The sequence below is a fragment of the Eretmochelys imbricata genome, chromosome 1, assembly GCF_965152235.1.
Source record: "Eretmochelys imbricata isolate rEreImb1 chromosome 1, rEreImb1.hap1, whole genome shotgun sequence".
Lineage (NCBI taxonomy): Eukaryota > Metazoa > Chordata > Testudines > Cheloniidae > Eretmochelys > Eretmochelys imbricata.
Genome location: NC_135572.1, coordinates 163595806 through 163614498, shown reverse-complemented (window position 1 = coordinate 163614498; position 18693 = coordinate 163595806). Strand labels below are relative to the sequence as shown.

Here is an 18693-nt window from a genome sequence, read left to right as displayed (position 1 = left end):
CATGTCAGAAATCATGGTTAAAAGGTGCTGAACTGTATACCTGCAGTTAAATTGTATTCAATATCACTTTGGCTGTACCCACCTGCTGTTAGTAATGGGTTATTCCATACCACAGACAAAGCCAGAGGAACTAAGTTAATTGTCAAGGCTGCTCTTCTTGAACTGTTGATTGTTTGAGTTAGATGGTGTCTTTCAGGGCATTTCAGGTTTATTTACATTTACACATTTAGCTGGGGATGGGGCAACTTGTATGATTGACGTGGGATATGTTTCTGGGGAGAGTGGTCAGGACTAGCTCAGTTTCTCAGATTTCTTCCCTCTGAAAAAAAATAAACAGGTCCAGCGATGGATCCTTTCTTGCTATTTCTTCCACGGATGGATACTGCTCTTTTGTGACATTTGAGGAGGATGAGCTTGGAGTACCGTTGAAAGAGAAACCGGTGTTGTGTGTCACGACCGCTAGTGCAACAGAGAAGAAAATGAAGAAGAGTCAGTCACAGAAGGTTGTCTCCCCAGTCCCCAGGCCAGTTGATGGAACCCCTCTGAACAGGACCATGGATCCAAGTAATCTCACACTCCAGCCTAAAACACCAGCAGCAATAATAACCAACAAGGATTCTCCCTCAACACCCGTTGGCATCAAAAATATTCCGGCTTCATCCTCAGACGAGAGGAAAACCATGCAGCCATCCAGCCAAAGTGCTAAAATAAACCAACCCAGGAGGATTACTCTAAATGCTTTACACGGTTGGAGTAAGACGCCAAGGTAAGATTTATATTGCAGTTTCCTGTAATAAATGTGAAGGCCAAAACAAGCTGTTTAGAAGTATCAAGGTTTAAAAGTAATTCTGTAGCTATTTTTCATTACCCTTATGTTCCATTTATACTCCAAGTGAAAAGTCAAAATGACTTCTAGTTCCTAAATTTGCACCTTAATTATAGCAGAGTGACAACTCTGTTATGGTTACGGTTAAGACACGTTTTTGTTTAAAGCTCAACTCTAAAGTGTTCTAAAAATCTACAAAAAGAAAAGGAGTACTTGTGGCACCTTAGAGACTAGCCAATTTATTTGAGCATAAGCTTTCGTGAGCTACAGCTCACTGGTTAGTCTCTAAGGTGCCACAAGTACTCCTTTTTGCAAATACAGACTAACACGGCTGCTACTCTGAAACCTAAAATCTACAGTTACTCAGATTGGCTTGAAATTTGGTGTACCTCTTGGGGATGTGGGATTCTGTTAGCAATCCAAATTTGGGGCCATTTAACTAAGGGGTTTCTGACATACAGTCCCTTCTCCCAAACCCTCCCTCCAGCTTTTCTTAAAATTTACAGATTCTGGCAACCTATAATTCTGTAAACATCAAATACAGATCAAATAGAGGCTCAGCTCATCGCCCAGAATCCCAGACACTGAGGGTTACCCAAGCAGAGCGCAGGGCACCTACCAGGCCTTTGGGGAAAATCAGATGAAAACTTTACTTGAAAAAGATTTTACTTCTGCAGTTAGACATGTGACAACTCACCAATCTATCTGCACGACTAATAGATTGTGCCACACATGCATGGACAGAGGATTTAACAGATTAATAGTAAGGCTACGTTTTGGTCACTGGTATTTTTAGTAAAAGTCATGGACAGGTCACGGGCAATAACCAAAAAGTCACAGCCCCGTGACTTTTACTAAAAATACCTGTGACTAAATCTTACCTGCACGGATGGGGGCGCATCCTGAAGACTGCTGCTGGGGGAAAGGGGGCTGGGGGAGCAGAGCAGGCGATGCTTCTGCTGGAGGGGGTGTGGTACAGGTTCCCACTAATGGTCCAGGCAGTGGGCGGCCCACAGCCCTCTTGCTGCTGGTCCCAGACTGCTGCTCCAGGGCAGTGCTGAGGACCGGCTGCCAGAGCAGCAGCCAGTGCAGCTGGCCCTGGGGCTTCCCCAGCTGCTGGGGTGGTCCTGGGGTCAGCCGCACTAGTGCTGCAAAATTCACAGTCTTAGTTATTAGCCTTCAAAGTTTCACACTAGCTGGATAGCTCCAGGGGATAAGCAGTAGTTGTATGAACTTGATCCACCCAGACAATGTCAGTTTGAGTCCCTCACCCCCCTCCGTTGGACAGAAATTTAGAAGAGATTGGTGGCATATTGCTAAAATCCATCTTAGAGGTTTTATTTATTTTGGGGAGTGAAAAATGCTTGCTGGGGCAGTATGTGTGGGGCAGTGGTGAGACAGGTTAGGGTTGCATTGTGGGGAGGGGGATAAGTGGGGATGGGAGGTAGGGGAGGTGAAAGGTTGGGGGTAGCAGGTGAGGGATACATGGGGTGAATGGCATAGGGTCTAGTGAGAGAATAGGGACGGGGTACCTGTGAGTCCACATTCTCCACTTCTATATGAGTCTAGGATCTTGGGGGCGTCCCTATCCCCCCGTGAGACTGGGTTCTGGCGGGGGGGCCTAGTCCCAGGGTGTCTGAGCCCCACTCCCTGCCCACTCGTGTGTGCATCAAGATCTGAGGGCCTCCTGCCTCTTTAAAGGTATGTAGGCCCCTCTCTCTGCTCCCCCTCATGTGAGCTGGGGTAGGGAGGGTCTTGCCTCCTTGGGGGTGTCTGAGATTTGCTTCCTACCCCCTGTGCGTGTGCCCAGAATCTAGGGAATCCCTGCCCATGTTTTAGGGGCTGACCCCCTTCATGTGAACCAGATTCTGGGGAGGGGTCTAAACCATTCTCCTTGTCCCCGCCTCAGGTGAGTTGTGATCTGGGGGTCCTAATGGGAACCATGTTCTGGGGCAGGCTTGCCTTACTGAGGCAGTCTGAGCCACTTTCCCTACCCCCTTCTGTGAACCAGGATGTGGGGAGCTCAGAACAGGCATACTCAAAGCAACAAGAACACTGAACACACCTCTGACACTGGGTTGAGGAGCTGAAGATGGGCATGCATGACACACATCAGAAACTCTCCAGCATTGGGAATGGGGGCATGGAAACACCCACTGACATGAATGGACCAGTTCATGTGTCTCAGAGCTATTGATTCAGGTTATATTCATCTCCTTGAGGTGTTCTAATTCAGGTGAGACCATGACAGTGGGATAAATGGGCCACTTTATACCTCTCTGAACCTCCTATGCTACAGGTCGATGTGTAGATGCTACACCTACTGAGAATACGTGGGGTGGGAGCCATGAGGGAAAACCCAGACTGACCAGACAGTACACAGAATACAGCTTCTTTTCAGAAAGTTATGGTGGCTCTCAAAAGAACCTGGTGGTCCTCTGGTCATCCATAGGGGGAAGATTGGATTCCAAGACCAGGTCCAGTTTCAAACCTGGGTACACTGGCACATGAACATATCAGAAACATCCCCCACTCACCTTGCCTGGACAAAATGGGGTGGGGGGGCCAGCTGGGAGGGCAGCCAGACAGGAAGGGACAGGGCTGGTTAGTGAGGCTGAGTGGTGGGGGGAGAAGGGTATAGGGCCAGGATTGGTAGTCCACTTGGCCTGCATGCTATCTACAACTGCAACTTTCTGTTTAAAAAAATAACCTAGGAAATTAAATAGCAAAAAAACCTTGGTTAATGAAGAGTTAAGGTTTCTCAGTGCCAGCTCATGTCCTTCCAGAGCTTCGAGTTCAGAAAAACTCAAACTGCAGAAAACCAGGAAATACAGAATTACGGTACACTGTTGCCCTCAGACATCCATAACACACATAGTAGCACTCTGACTTTTCACTGCACAGGAAAGAAGCTACCTGCCCTGCACTCAAACACTTTAGCCTACTCTCCTAACACCACCACATTTGTGAAATTTAACAACCACTGCACACTTACTCAAAGGACAGCATCTGCACTTATGTTTTCCCTTACCCAGCAGCAAACCCATGGTCTGCTCTCATATCTCACTTCACTACTGACAAGTCTAATGGCAAGACCTGCTCGCTGCCCTCCCACCCCCCAGTGCCTTGCTACTGAGAAAACCTATGCAGTTTTGCAATAAAATGATGCAGACTAGCTCCGCAGGGTACACATGCTCCCCTTTCTTTTACTTGTACATATGTGGTGGGTGCAAACCTTGATTTCTTCATATCACAAGCACAGCTCTCTGTGACACTCTTCAAACTAATCCCCATCTCCTCAGCACACAAACACCTCTACCAACCTGCACCACCTACTGCCTCCACCATTCAATACAGCTACATCTCGCACGCTGAATGCAGCTGCAGTGCATGTTGATTATTTCCAGTGGCTATTCTAGCTCCAGCGGGGCTGAGTCAAAGTTACATGGGCGTTTATGTTAACTCTGTATTTCTTGGTTTTCTGAAGTTTGAGTTTTGCTGAACTCAACATTTTGGAAGGACACAAGCTATTACTGGGCAACCTTAACTCTGCGTTAATTTATTTTTTTTGCCATTTAATATATTTTTATCCAAACACTGAACTTGCGTGTTGTTCTTGGTGCTTATGGATGCAGCTGGTTCTATCTCTGACCCAATTCCCACAATCAAAGACAGAATCTTCAGTGGTATACACAGGTACTTCAGTGAGTGTCTTATTTCAAGTTATCAAATAGCAGGCAAGCGGAAATGTAGTCACAGAATAACTGCATGAGTTTGCAGTCAGGGGCTTCACATTCTTTTGGTTTATTTACATGCGCCACTTTGATGTGCTGTTGTTGGTGAGATTTTCTAAAATTATGTTGGAAATGTTATTAGAACATTAAAATGAAAATATCCACTGTCCTTTTTTGTGACAATAATGTAGAATGTAGTGACAGTAATGTAGACTGTGGTGGATGTTGAGCTTTTATGTAATAACCTAAGAATACAGATATGTAATAGCTTTATGAATGCTGCATGTGATCTCAGTGAGGCAGTGGGCAAAGTTAATGTATATTATGTAGGATTTTTGGACTTACAGTTGTGAATATATTGATCTAACTTAATAGAGGGCTGCTGGAAAAACAATCAGGAAAGCAATACAGTGGCTCTAGATAAGCAGCCTCCCAGCAAACACATGGGGGGTAATTAGAGGACAATAGCCTACTTCCAGGCTCCAGCTCAAAGATACACAGCTGTTTTGCTAGTCCTGTGAGCTAACAGGTCAAAGGGTTGTACATAGTTAACAAGTGACTTAGTCTCTGGAAAGGGGGTGATCAAAAAGACTGAGCAGCTTTTAAAGGACAATCCCTGAAGAAGAGGGGTGTGAACTGTGTTATTAAGGAAACAGATATGCCACCCAGGGTTTAGTGGTCTTGGAGGTGTCTACAGGAATCTTAGACTTACCAGGATCACCATGGGGAAGATGGATAGACTCCTGGTAAGTTAGATATGAATATAGTTACTCAGTTTATAGTTTTAAGACTTTTATTCTGAAATACTTTTGTTTTAAATAAATACTTTGGTTTAAGAAAGTTGTGTGGTCACTGTTTTAACCACTGGCCACTGTTCCTGAAGGTAACAGAACTAACGAAACTGAACGTAAATCAGGCCTGCTGAGGTAATCACACTTGGCACCTGGGGACTACAGCGTAAGGCCCTGTCTGAGAGTGGGAGAATTGTGTGATTCCACCCCTAAAGAGGTGATGGTGAGAGGCCTGAGACCTGAGAAGGAATGCATTCCAAAAAAACCAGGTGGGCTTTGAGGTGTAGTTAGTCCAATAAATTACTCTGATAACTGTGTCCAAGACCAGGCAAGCTTGTTTTATGTTCTGCTCTTCCTGCATGTACACACAAGAATGTAAACATGCTCAGTCAAGCTTAAGGAGAAATTGTATGAATCGTAGTTTAAAGAATTTGATGGCTTAACATTTTAGGCTTTACTTGGGATTATTCTCCAAATTGAAGATATACAAAAACTAAAAGCATATTTGCCATAAAAGGGAGATTTTCAAAGGCACAAACCCCCAGCTCCAGTTGGGCACTTTCCTCCAACTTCTGTCTTTAAAAATCTCCCCATAAAACTTTATATACTGGGTTAATCGATAAACGGAGCTCAAGTAATTTCAAATAATTATCCCATAAATACCATTTAAAACTGGGAGGGATCCTTCAGGAGTCAGTCCTTGGTCCAGTACATTCAATATTTTCATTAATGACTTGGATAATGGAGTGGAGAGTATGCTTTAAAAATTTGCAGATGACACCAAGCTGAGAGGGGTTGCAAGCACTTTGGAGGATGGAATTAGAACTCAAAACGACCTTGACAAACTGGAGAATTGGTCTGAATTCAACAAGATAAAATTCAGTAAAGATAAGTTCAAAGTACTGCACTTAGGAAGGAAAAATCAAATGCATAACTAAAAATGGGAAATGACTTGCTAGGCAACAGTACTGCTGAAAAGGATCTGGGGGGGTTACAGTGGATCATAAATTGCATGAGAGTCAACAATGTGATGCAATTGAGAAAGTGGCTAATAGTATTCTTGGGTATACTAACAGGAGTGTCATATTTCAGAGTAACAGCCGTGTTAGTCTGTATTCGCAAAAAGAAAAGGAGTACTTGTGGCACCTTAGAGACTAACCAATTTATTTGAGCATGAACTTTCGTGAGCTACAGCTCACTTCATCAGATGCATCAGATGTCAGGGTGCCAATGCCTGAAATGATGGGGCACCCAGGAGTTCCAGGTTTATGGATCTTGGGTAGTAGATAGAATATCCCAGGTCGGGGTTCCAGGGGTGTGTCTGTGCGGATTTGATCTTGTGCTTTTTCAGGAAGTTTCTTGAGCAAATGCTGTAGTTGCTTTTGGTAACTCTCAGTGGGATCATAGGGTAATGGCTTGTCTACAGCCAAGCTCTGCGATACAACCGCATTTGCTCCAACCCCTCAGACAGAGACAAACACCTACAAGATCTCTGTCAAGCTTTCTTACAACTACAATACCCACCTGTGGAAGTAAAGAAACAGATTGATAGAGCCAGAAGAGTTCCCAGAAGTTACCTACTACAGGACAGGCCTAACAAAGAAAATAACAGAACGCCACTAGCCATCACCTTCAGCCCCCAACTAAAACCCCTCCAACGCATTATTAAGGATCTACAACCTATCCTAAAGGATGACCCAACACTCTCACAAATCTTGGGAGACAGGCCAGTCCTTGCCTACAGACAGCCCCGCAACCTGAAGCAAATACTCACCAACAACCACATACCACACAACAGAACCACTAACCCAGGAACTTATCCTTGCAACAAAGCCCGTTGCCAACTGTGCCCACATATCTATTCAGGGGACACCATCACAGGGCCTAATAACATCAGCCACACTATCAGAGGCTCGTTCACCTGCACATCCACCAATGTGATTTATGCCATCATGTGCCAGCAATGCCTTCTGCCATGTACATTGGTCAAACCATACAGTCTCTACGTAAAAGAATAAATGGACACAAATCGGACGTCAAAAATTATAACATTCATAAACCAGTCGGAGAACACTTCAATCTCTCTGGTCACGCAATCACAGACATGAAGGTCGCTATCTTAAAACAAAAAAACTTCAAATCCAGACTCCAGCGAGAAACTGCTGAATTGGAATTCATTTGCAAATTGGATACTATTAATTTAGGCTTAAATAGAGACTGGGAGTGGCTAAGTCATTATGCAAGGTAGCCTATTTCCTCTTGTTTTTCCCCCCTCTCCCCCCCCCCAGATGTTCTGGTTTAACTTGGATTTAAACTTGGAGAGTGGTCAGTTTGGATGAGCTATTACCAGCAGGAGAGTGAGTCTGTGTGTGTATGGGGGTGGGTTTTTGGAGGGGGGTGAGGGAGTGAGAGAACCTGGATTTGTGCAGGAAATAGCCTAACTTGATTATCATGCACAATGTGTAAAGAGTTGTCACTTTGGATGGGCTATCACCAGCAGGAGAGTGAATTTGTGTGGGGGGGTGGAGGGTGAGAAAACCTGGATTTGTGCTGGAAATGGCTTAACCTGGTGATTACTTTAGATAAGCTATTACCAGCAGGACAGTAGGGTGGGAGGAGGTATTGTTTCATATTCTCTGTGTATATATAAAGTCTGCTGCAGTTTCCACGGTATGCATCTGATGAAGTGAGCTGTAGCTCACGAAAGCTCATGCTCAAATAAATTGGTTAGTCTCTAGGGTGCCACAAGTACTCCTTTTCTTTTTAGGAGTGTCATGTGTAAGACACAGGAGGTAATTGTCCCACTCTGCTTGTACTGGTGAGGGCTCAGCTGATGTACTGTGTGCAATACTGGATGCCACACTTTAGGAAAGACGTGGACAAATAAGAAAGAATCCAGAGGAGACGCAACACAAATAAGAGGTTCACAAAACATGACCTATGAGAAAATGTTTAAAAAAACTGGTCATGTTTAGTCTTGAGAAAAGACTAGGAGAGAACCTGGTAAGTCTTCAAGTATGGAAGGGCTGTTAAACTGGCTCGTGATTAATTGTTCTTCATATCCACTGAAGGTTGGACAAGTTGTAAGGGGCTTAATTTGCAGCAAGGGAGATTTAGGTTAGCTATTAGGATAGTTGAGTTCTGGAACAGGTTTCCAAGGGAGGTTGTGGAATCCCCATCACAGAAGGTTTTTAAGAACAGCATGGACAAACACCTGTTAAGGATGGTCTAGGTATATGTGCTGCCTCAGTGCAGGGGGCTGGACTTGATGACCTCTCGAGATCCTTTCCAACCTTACATTTCTGTGACTTTGTGCCATAACATAGAAACAACTATCTGCAAAAATAAAAAGAAAACATTGAAGTGTTTAGTTACCTTGTTTGTCACACTCTGCCCCATTTTTTATACTTAATTTTTAAATGGCATGTCTGGTAGATTTAACAGAAGAAAAGCACAAGCAATAAGTTGCTGGGAAAGTGTGATTTTTTTAAACAGTGCTTGTCAACAAACATCTGCAGAAGAAAGGGTAATCCTGCAGAAAATTGGCATTTCCCCCAGAAGATGCAAAGTCAGAACTGTCCAGTGGAGGTATAGATAAGAGATTCAACTACAGTTAAAGGACTTGCCCGTACAGTGGAAGGACTTTCTTAAGAGGCAGAGTAGAAACCTGGTCTTAGCAGCCAATTTTAATTTTAAAAATGTCTTTCATATATATAACATGTTTTGAAGTCAAGAATCAAGTACTGTGTTGCTCTATATCCACATATTCATTCAAGGAAAGTGTATCTAAAAATTAAAACATTTCTGTCTTTAAGAGTTAAATTTTCTGTTCAGAATATCCCATACCAAAGGTAGCCAGGGAAAGTGTGTGTGTGTGTAAAACACATCTATACCACTGTAGTTAATTGAAGCAGTAATTAAATAAGTATAACAAGAAGTCCAGTGGCACCTTAAAGACTAACAGATTTATTTGGGCATAAACTTTTGTGGGTAAAAAACCCACTTCTTCAGATGCATGGAGTGAAAATTACAGATGCAGGCATTATTATACTGACACATGAAGAAAAGGGAGTTACCTCACAAGTGGAGAACCAGTGTTGACAGGGCCAATTCATCAGGGTGGATGTAGTCCACTCCCAATAATTGATGAGGAGGTGTCAATTCCAGGAGAGGGAAAGTTGCTTTTGTAGTGAGCCAGTCAGTCCCTATTCAAGCCCAAATGAATTTTAGTTCTGCAGTTTCTCTTTGAAGTCTGTTTCTGAGGTTTTTTTGTTGAAGTATGGCTACTTTTAAATCTGTTATAGAATGTCCAGGAAGATTGAAGTGTTCTCCTACTGGCTTTTGTATGTTACCTTTCCTGATGTCCGATTTGTGTCCATTTATTCTTTTACGAAGAGACTGTCTGGTTTGGCCAATGTACATGGCAGAGGGCATGGCTGGCACATGATGGCATATATCACATTAGTAGATGTGCAGGTGAATGAGTCCCTGATGGTGTGGCTGATGTGGGTGGGTCCTCTGATGGTGTCGCTAGAGTAGATATGGGGAGAGAGTAGGCAACGAGGTTTGTTACAGGGATTGGTTCCTGGGTTAGTGTTTCTGTGGTGTGGTGTATAGTGGCTGGTGAGTATTTGTTTCAGGTTGAGGGGCTGTCTGTAAGTGAAGACTGGCCTGCCTCCCAAAGTCTGTGAGATTGGGGGATCATTTTCCAGGATAGGTTGTAGATTGTTGATGATGTGATAGAGAGGTTATAGCTGGGGGCTGTATGTGATGGCCAGTGTGTTCAGTTATTTTCCTTATTGGGCCTGTCCTGGGTACCCATCTCGCTCTGTCAATCTGTTTCCTCACTTTCCCAGGTGGGTATTGTAGTTTTAAGAATGCTTATAAAGATCTTGAAGGTGTTTGTCTCTGAGGGATTGGAGCAAATTCAGTTGTGTCTTAGGGATTGGCTGTAGACCATGGATCATGTGATGTGTCCTGGATGGAAGCTGGAGGCATGTAGGTAAGTGTAGCGGTCAGTAGGTTTCCAGTATAGGGTGGTGTTTATGTGACCACCACTTATTTGAACGGTAGTGTCCAGGAAGTCTCTTGTGTGGACTAGTCCAGGCTGAGGTTGATGGTGGGGTGGAAATTGTTGAAATCCAGGTGGAATGCCTCAAGAGTCTCCTTCCCATGGGTCCATATAATGAAGATGTCATCAGTGTAGCTCAAGTAGAGGAGGGGCGCTAGGGGACGAGAGCTGAGGAAGAATTGTTCTAAGTCAGCCATAAAAATGTTGGCATACTGTGGGGCCATGCGGGTACCCATAGCAGTGCCGCTGACTTGAAGGTAAAAGTTGTCCCCAAATCTGAAATGGTTGTGGGTGAGGACAAAACCACGAAGCTCATCCACCAGGTGTACCGTGGCTTGATCAGGGATACTGATCTTGACAGCTTGTAGTCCATCCTCATGTGGAATATATTTATAAATAATTATACTATAAAGTACCTTTCAAAGAAGAATTTGTGGAAGTGAGGTATTAAAAGCAGTTGAATTGTATCTCTGTTTTATTTTTAAGGAGAATAAACTTGATTCCTCTGAAGACAGACACGTCAAACTCAACACACACAAATCTAGTGTCCACACCTTCCTCCTCAGAAGCAATTCAACATGGTAAGCCACTTTCTGATCATAATATATAAGATTCGCTGCTCAGCCATTTCATTCCAAATTACATTATTATGGATCTTTGACTAGTTTGGTAAATATGAAAATTTTAGTTCAAACATGAATACAGAGGGATTAATGACAAATTCAGAAACTTGTGTCTCCAACTTGGTTTTGGAAGCTGCGGCTTAACAGTATTTTGGACGATATAAAGTGAGTTATTGTTCTCAGTCCAGTTGCTAGTGGACAGATGTCCACATTAGTCATCAGCAACACAGTTGATGTTAGTTAGAATCTTGGCTGTCAGTCTCAACACTCAGGCATTGAGTTATTCACCTCCACTTCAGACTGGTGGGTTTTACGAGCCAGTTTTCATTCTGCTCCTGCACGATGCCTGTACAGTGGATAAAGGACTTTGGTATACAGGGCTGTCAACTCAGTATCTTTCATGCATGCTAAATTAACTTTTAATTTTTTTTAAATGAAAAATAATGAACAAGAAATCAAACTAAGTGAATTTCATTATTTCCTAATATTTCAGAGATACCTTCTCCCTCTGACGATCCTGTGCACAATCCCCCAGCATCTAAACGTCCCAGAATTGATGAAACTCCTGTCTCTGTATCTCCTGAAGACCAAACCAGCTGTAATTCAAACAACTGAAGACCAAAATTTCAATAAACTCACTGTCTGGGGGCAATGCAACTAGACCAGAAAGTAAATTCCCTTTCTGCAAGTGATAGAGAGCCTCAACAGCTAAATAGAGTATTAAGGGGGTTTAACATAAGGTGTTGTGAAGGAGGGTATCTGCAGCAGAAAAGACTGATTTTCTGCAAAAATCCTGTTCTGGGGAAGTGAAAATAGTTGGAACTTAACTCTGCTTGTATCGGCCCTTGAACACTGCTTTCTAAACCAAGTAGTGTCAACTCCATGATAAGGCATAGTGTTTGTAGGCAATATTGGTATAGAAATGTCTTGACAACCTAAGAGTCTCCTTCATAATCATCTCATTGATATTTTTAAAGTATTAAGTCTTCCAGCAAGTCTATGTCTTGCAAAAGAGTGGGATTTTTAAGGATTTGTCTGTCTTCATAGTGTTTTAATGTGGCTAACAACTGTTTAACTGAGGCAATTGACTTCTACATTGCACAGTTAAGTTTATCAGTTCACAAGATAATTATGCACTCTGACTTTCATTCCATTTGGATGTTTAATGTTTATGTGCTCCACACTTGAAAATGCAGTGCAATATCAGTGGTATAATTGAAATAAAAGTCAAACTCATAACTGCAAGGAAGTGAAAATATTTTTGTTTAAATGTTATGGGCATTCAACAATAGAAACAGATTCGTCTGTTCATTCTCTGTATTAAAAAATTGCAGGCATGAGGTTTTCTGGGGACAGCAAAGGATTGCGATATATATGTTGAAATTACTGGTTTTCCCTGTTTTTCCATAATCCAAAACCTGCTCCCTTAGCAAAAAATAAATACATAAAACCAATGTATGTTAAGGTTTTAATTTGTTTGTTTTTGCACTTAGTGCTCTTTGTGTACGTAACATGAGACCTTAGGTTTGGAAACAGTGAAATCAAAATGGAACTATTGTGAAACCTACTACACTTCAGAATGTTCAGCCCTGGTGGTGAAGGTTGGAGAAGGAGCAAGGGAGTACTTTGTAACACGCCTTCCCTGTTTAAAAGAAAATGTAAGATAATGGTTAAATAAGTGAAGTTTAAGTTTAATTGACTTAAACTGCCACTTAAAACCCTTTTTCAGGTAATCTCTTCTGGTTAAGCCTCTGCTTCAAACATTTGAAGTGTTAATGTACATAGTTGGGAAAAAAAAAAGTTCCAAATTCATATTAAAGCTTTTTTCTACCTATACTGTTCCCTGGTTTTGGTTGTTTCACTATAAAATTGTTTTTAAAATATGTAATTTACTTATTGCTTATTTCATGACTGCATGAGAAACAACTAATTCAAAAAGAGGCAAATTAAAGTGAAAGTTCTTCAGAAATGGGTTGAATAAAATAGTGTTCATATGGAAGAAATGTTACTTAATAAATTCTTGTCAGTGAGACAGTGTTAAGCAGATGCTAAAGTACTTTGCTGAATCAGGGTCTATTGAACATTTCTGTTGAAGTTTGATATATACAAACGGGGGGGAAACATCTTACTTGCATTTCTGCTCAAGATCTTTGAAGAAGAGGATGGGGCTGAGCTTATTAGATTTATCCAAATCTTGAGCATCATAAAATAGGAAATGGAAAGAAGATACTACCAAACTAGGTCAGATGTTCACACAGTCGATTAAAAATATTTTTAAAGATCACTAGTCATCACTATAAACACTAGTCATCTCCACTTTCTGGTTTCCGTATACAGTGACCAATATAGTGCTGCAATATTTGGGTTGTGTGCGCTGCAAGGGACAGTTTAAATTCAAACCCTTATAAACATTAATTGAAATATTTTTCTGCAGTTTTATAAAACCTGATTTTAAACAAAGTAGGCTACCCTCTACACTGAGGACTGGTAAGTAATAATGGGTAATACTATTCACTTCATCTTCATTTTTGCTGTGGTTTAAAAGAGATGTGTGCTCAAAAACCATTGCACTTAAAACCATATAAGCCAGATATGGAAAAGAGTTACTGGTTGTAGATTAGCCAGCCAGCTCATTGTTAATGCTTTCTCTAGTCTAATCATAAGTGTCACAAGAAATAGGGCTTCTGCCACTTCCCTTTGAAAACTATTCCACATCCTGACTGGAAGCTTTTCCTGGTGTTTGTTCTACATTTACTGTTTTTATAATTTCATCTCATTATTCCTAGTAGTTCCCTCTTGCCACAATAATTCCTTTGTTTTCTTGTTTACTGCCCTTAGTTACTGGTAGATTGTTGTCTCCCCTCTCTTCCTCTTTGCTCAGCAAAGTCATATGTATTTAGCTCTTTTAATCTTTTCTCATAAAACCAGGTCCCACATCATTTTTATTGCTCATCTCTGAACAGCAATAATAATACATTCAAATAAGTACCATCCCTTTTTATTTTTTGACACAGTACTATATTACTATGATTTCTTTTAGATACCTCCCACATCTGTTTTACACAAGTAAATTGTTGGTAAGTTCATTAGCCAGTTCTTTCCATTCCTAATTATGTATATCAACTGGACTAGCTGATTCATATATTTCATATTTAAGTAATTTCTTATTGGCAGTCTGTCAGTACATCATAGAATATCAGGGTTGGAAGGGACCTCAGGAGGTCATCTAGTCCAATCCCCAATTTTTGCCCCAGATTCCTAAATGGCCCCCTCAAGGATTGAACTTACAACCCTGGGTTTAGCAGGCCAATGCTCAAACCACTGAGCTATCCCTCCCCCCCAAGACCTTTTTCGAGGTCTTCCATATGTCCAAGTCATCCATTCACCTTACTCGTTGATTACCAGTTTAATCTTTGTGTTGAACAAGATGATGGATTTTTTCCACTAGGCTGCTGAATACCATTCAGTTGTGGATAATATAATAACAGTGTGAAGAATAACTTGTCCAGAAACACAGGCATGAGAATTCTAAGCAAAAAGTGAGGGTTAGCTGTCCTCTGGATATCACTGTTCTTCATCTTGGGGGATGTGGGGAAAAGATATTGAAGCTAGCAGTATAAAACAACAAAACAACATGGTGGATTAAGAAGAGTTGTGGGATTTTAGGACAGTAAACAATTTTATCTCTGATATATGTGCTTCCAAAAATATTGGTTCTGTTACCAACAAGAGCTTCCTCCTTACAGTTAAATATAGTGGCGGGGGAGGAGATGTTTTTATTTTCTGATGAGTAGCATCTCACGTAGCTCACAGAACAAGGATTCCCTCTCCAACAACACATGCAATTTTAAAAAATAGAATACTTTTATTAGAACAAGTGAACTATGTAAATGACTTTCACTTAAGTATTCTATATGCCAAGACATAAGTAAGGCTACATGGGTCAAACGAAATACATTATATAGATTTAAATAAGTAAAATAAGAAATGGAACAAAATATAAACAGTGCAACAAAACTCTGTTAAGGAGAAAAGGTTGACGCTAGATGGCTACCAAGACCCACTTATATTTTCAGGAATAAATAAGCATAATTTTTTAGTTAGTTAGTTTTTCCTTCATGGCTAAAATTTCCCACATTTTCCTAAACCCAGTTTTCAAGCTTTGACTTTTCTCCGGTCAACAGTAACTTGCAATAGCTAGTAACAAAAGACATGGTTTTTTTCCATTTTAGAAAAAAAATATTACCTATTCCTGGTAGGGTTAATGAAGATACTCAAGGTTATTTTATAAATTGCCGAGTGAAGTGAGGTCTTATGCTCAACTCGATGGCATTTTTTGTTTGGCTGTAATTTTGGAATGCAATATCTGATCAATTCCAAAATTTCAGGGAATGTTTTTGATATCAATGGTTAGAACCCTAGTTATTTTGCTGAAAACCAGAAGGGAGAAATGAGGAACACATGGAGTCCATTGCATCTGGTTAAACACACTTAGCCTTATTGACCTTGTTGAAGCTTATTTCTACACTGGGTCCACGTGACTTGTGCCCGCAAACCCGTTCTTTCCAAGCCTGCGCTTGCAAGACACTGTGATTTCTAGGGGCATATCCAAGGTTCTTAGTGCCTTTGTTAGCTGTAGCTGCCCTAGGGCTTGGTTCATAATGCATTTTTGGAGACTTTCTGTCCAACCCACCATACTTGACTGGAAGTGCTCTTGGCCTGCCAAGCCATTTTTTGGGTGTGCACAATCCTTATAACTGGAGACAACACCATGTTGAAGACCTTCTCCTGCTTGCACTTTCACTCCTATTTCAGGAATCTGGCAGAGCAGCTGTGAGGTGCTGGTGGACATTACAGCAGTGGTATCTGTTTTATCGAAAGCACTTCTCGGAATGGGGTATAGCCATGGCATCTGCAACCCAGTTGATGCAGTTCATGCCTGTTGCCATAGCTGCAGATTCACAATATGTCGATTGCAAAAAGAAAAGGAGTACTTGTGGCACCTTAGAGACTAACCAATTTATTTGAGCATGAGCTTTCGTGAGCTACAGCTCACTTCATCGGATGCCAAGCTCATGCTCAAATAAATTGGTTAGTCTCTAAGGTGCCACAAGTCCTCCTTTTCTTTTTGCAAAGACAGACTAACACGGCTGTTACTCTGAAACCTGTCAATATGTCGATTGACGCTTCTGGAGCAGGGCCACAAGCACAGACTGGTGGGACTGCATTGTCATGTGGACCTGGGATGACCAGCAGTTGTTCCAGAACTTTCTCATGAAGAAGCAGATGTTCCTAGAGCAGTTTGCATGAGGGGAGACCAGGCAGGTCCAGAGGCAGATCATTATAGCCATCTGGAAGCAGGCTATCCCCAGAGTGCTACAGGTCTATGGCTAACCATTTTGGTGATAGCAAGTCAACTGGGGTGGGGTTGTACTGATGGAGGTTTGTGAAGCGATCAGAATAATTGCTGGCTTTGAGATAATGGGCTTTCCACACTGCACTGGGGCTACTGATGGGACTAATGTGACCATAACTTGTTCTTTGGAAAGAGCACATAATGGTCCATAGTTCAAAACAATGCTTGATGGCAGCCGTTAACACCTTCCAGCACAAGAATAGCTACCTTCCTCCCCCACCCTCCCCCACCCCAATCTCAGCTCTACCATTCATCCCAATGCAGTTTAAAAGGTTGACACTCTGAATGATTTATCTCCCAGATAGAAAGAAAGGATGTAAGAATGGAGGGGGCATGCAGGAAATGGGGGACCCTGGCCTGGGGCAAGAAGGGAATGAGGTTATACAGAAGCCCTGAGATGCGGGGTGGGGGTTACAGGAGGAATCCCTGAAACAGAGGGAGAATGACACAAGCAGTTTGGGGGCAGCAGGAGGGAGATGGAAGAATGCAAGGAGCCCCTGGTGTGTGCAATGCTTGTGGCCTACAGAAAAGCATGTGACCCTTCTCTTTTTGTTCTGGGAAATTATAACTTTGTAATGTTTTGGCCAGTTCCACTAATATATAACCTCACAGATTGTTGCTGACTACATATAAAGGTTTCCTGATTTGCCAGTGAATTTGGCTTCCTCTCGTTGGAATTTTTCACTGAACGCCAGAGGTATATGTACCTAAACAAAAAATATATACTGACACATTTTAAAAAATGGTTTATGGTATCTATATACTATAGCTGTATTTGATTTATTGGCATTATGAGTTGCCAGCTTGTTTGGCAGTCCTATTTAATAAGAGGCAGCTTGGTGGTATGTTTTAAGTTATAACATACAGAATACACTGTACTGTATTAAGCCACTCCTGCTTTTCACACCATTCACTTTTCCTCTCATTTATTACATTCCATTTATAAAGAACTTTTCTGTCACTGTTCAGATGCTCTGGAATGTTGTTACATGGCAATAGCAAACTTGTGATAGGATTGGTTGTCATAACTTACATAAATAGATTAATACTATAGTTAGTTATCGAGTTGGGAATACGGCATTTCAAAATTTAATGTAGAAGGGCTAGATTTTTGAAAGTGCCTAGAACTTAATTGGGTCCAGATTAAAATGCTGAGCACTATTGAAAATTTGGCCCAGAGTAACCAAAGATTATTTACCAAACTCATAGATAGCCCAGGAATTTTATTTCAAGTAATTGTATTGTATTGTTTAAGAAAATAAATAAAAAGGCATCTGGAAAATGCTGAAAAATTAGTGCTTTTCTAATCTGGAGGATTACAGGTAAATGATGGCTAGTCTCCATTTGTCTCTAATTGAAGTCTTGTGTATCACACGTTACTAATCATGGCTTTGACTAACTCATGTACACCCATAGATTATGCTGCACTGTTTTCCAGCACAGGAGATGGAGAACAATGCTGCTTCTCTCTGCTACTATCACTCCTCATATGGAGAGAAGGGAGGTAATCTTGGGATTTGAGCTTTGTTAGCGTGGTACTCGGCATGCTTCTCCCTCATCCTTCACTAATCAGAGAGGAGGCAGCTGCACTGGCAGGCAGAAAGATTCTCCTAGGAGCCGACTCAGCTCCCTCTCTATGCCCCCTTCTGGCTCTGAGTACAGAACAGAGAATTCAATCAGGCAGGCATGAGACTGAGCCCACCTGCCCAGCAGCAGTTCTTGCTTCTTCTTACCTTACCTGTGAGGGAGGTCCAGATGTGAGAAGCAGACTGGATCTTCCTGCAGCAGTTCTCAAACTGTGGGCACGACCCCCTTTTAATGGGGTCACCAGGGCTGGTGTGGATGAACACCTCTTGTATATTCATCACCGTCTTCATAAAAATTGAACAATTTGCACTGAACGCCATGTGACATGGTAGAGTATCACAAGGACATTAGCACATCTTTCTGTTCCCTTTACTTGAGGTACACAAGAGATGTTCTGGTGGTGATGGTGATAAATCCTGTAAACAATCCCTCGCAGACTTTGGGGCCAAAACATTGGTCACTGATAGCTCTGCCTTGGTTCTTGCACAAGACAATGTTTTAACAATATTTGAATTGCAAGCTTATTGCCATTGACCATGCTGTTGCAACGCAGGTTGTGTTTAACTGTATGGTAAAAGGTTGCAATTTCCTATGTGTTGTAACACCACACTATGCTACAATTCTGTCACTTCTAGTGTTTGTAGT

The 18693-nt window shown here is 41.8% G+C and overlaps 1 protein-coding gene across 3 annotated transcripts in view; it reads left to right on the top strand.

Annotated features, from left to right (window-relative positions):
* CHAF1B (chromatin assembly factor 1 subunit B) overlaps positions 1-12852 on the top strand; it is a 32746-nt gene extending 19894 nt beyond the window's left edge. For all 3 annotated transcript variants that reach the window (XM_077818674.1, XM_077818683.1, XM_077818693.1), the window contains 3 exons: positions 338-766; positions 10909-11003; positions 11539-12852. In XM_077818674.1, coding sequence (XP_077674800.1) covers positions 338-766; positions 10909-11003; positions 11539-11660 — 646 coding nt within the window. In that variant the 3' untranslated portion in view covers positions 11661-12852. The remainder of the gene's footprint in view (positions 1-337; positions 767-10908; positions 11004-11538) is intronic.
* Positions 12853-18693: the final 5841 nt, after the last annotated feature.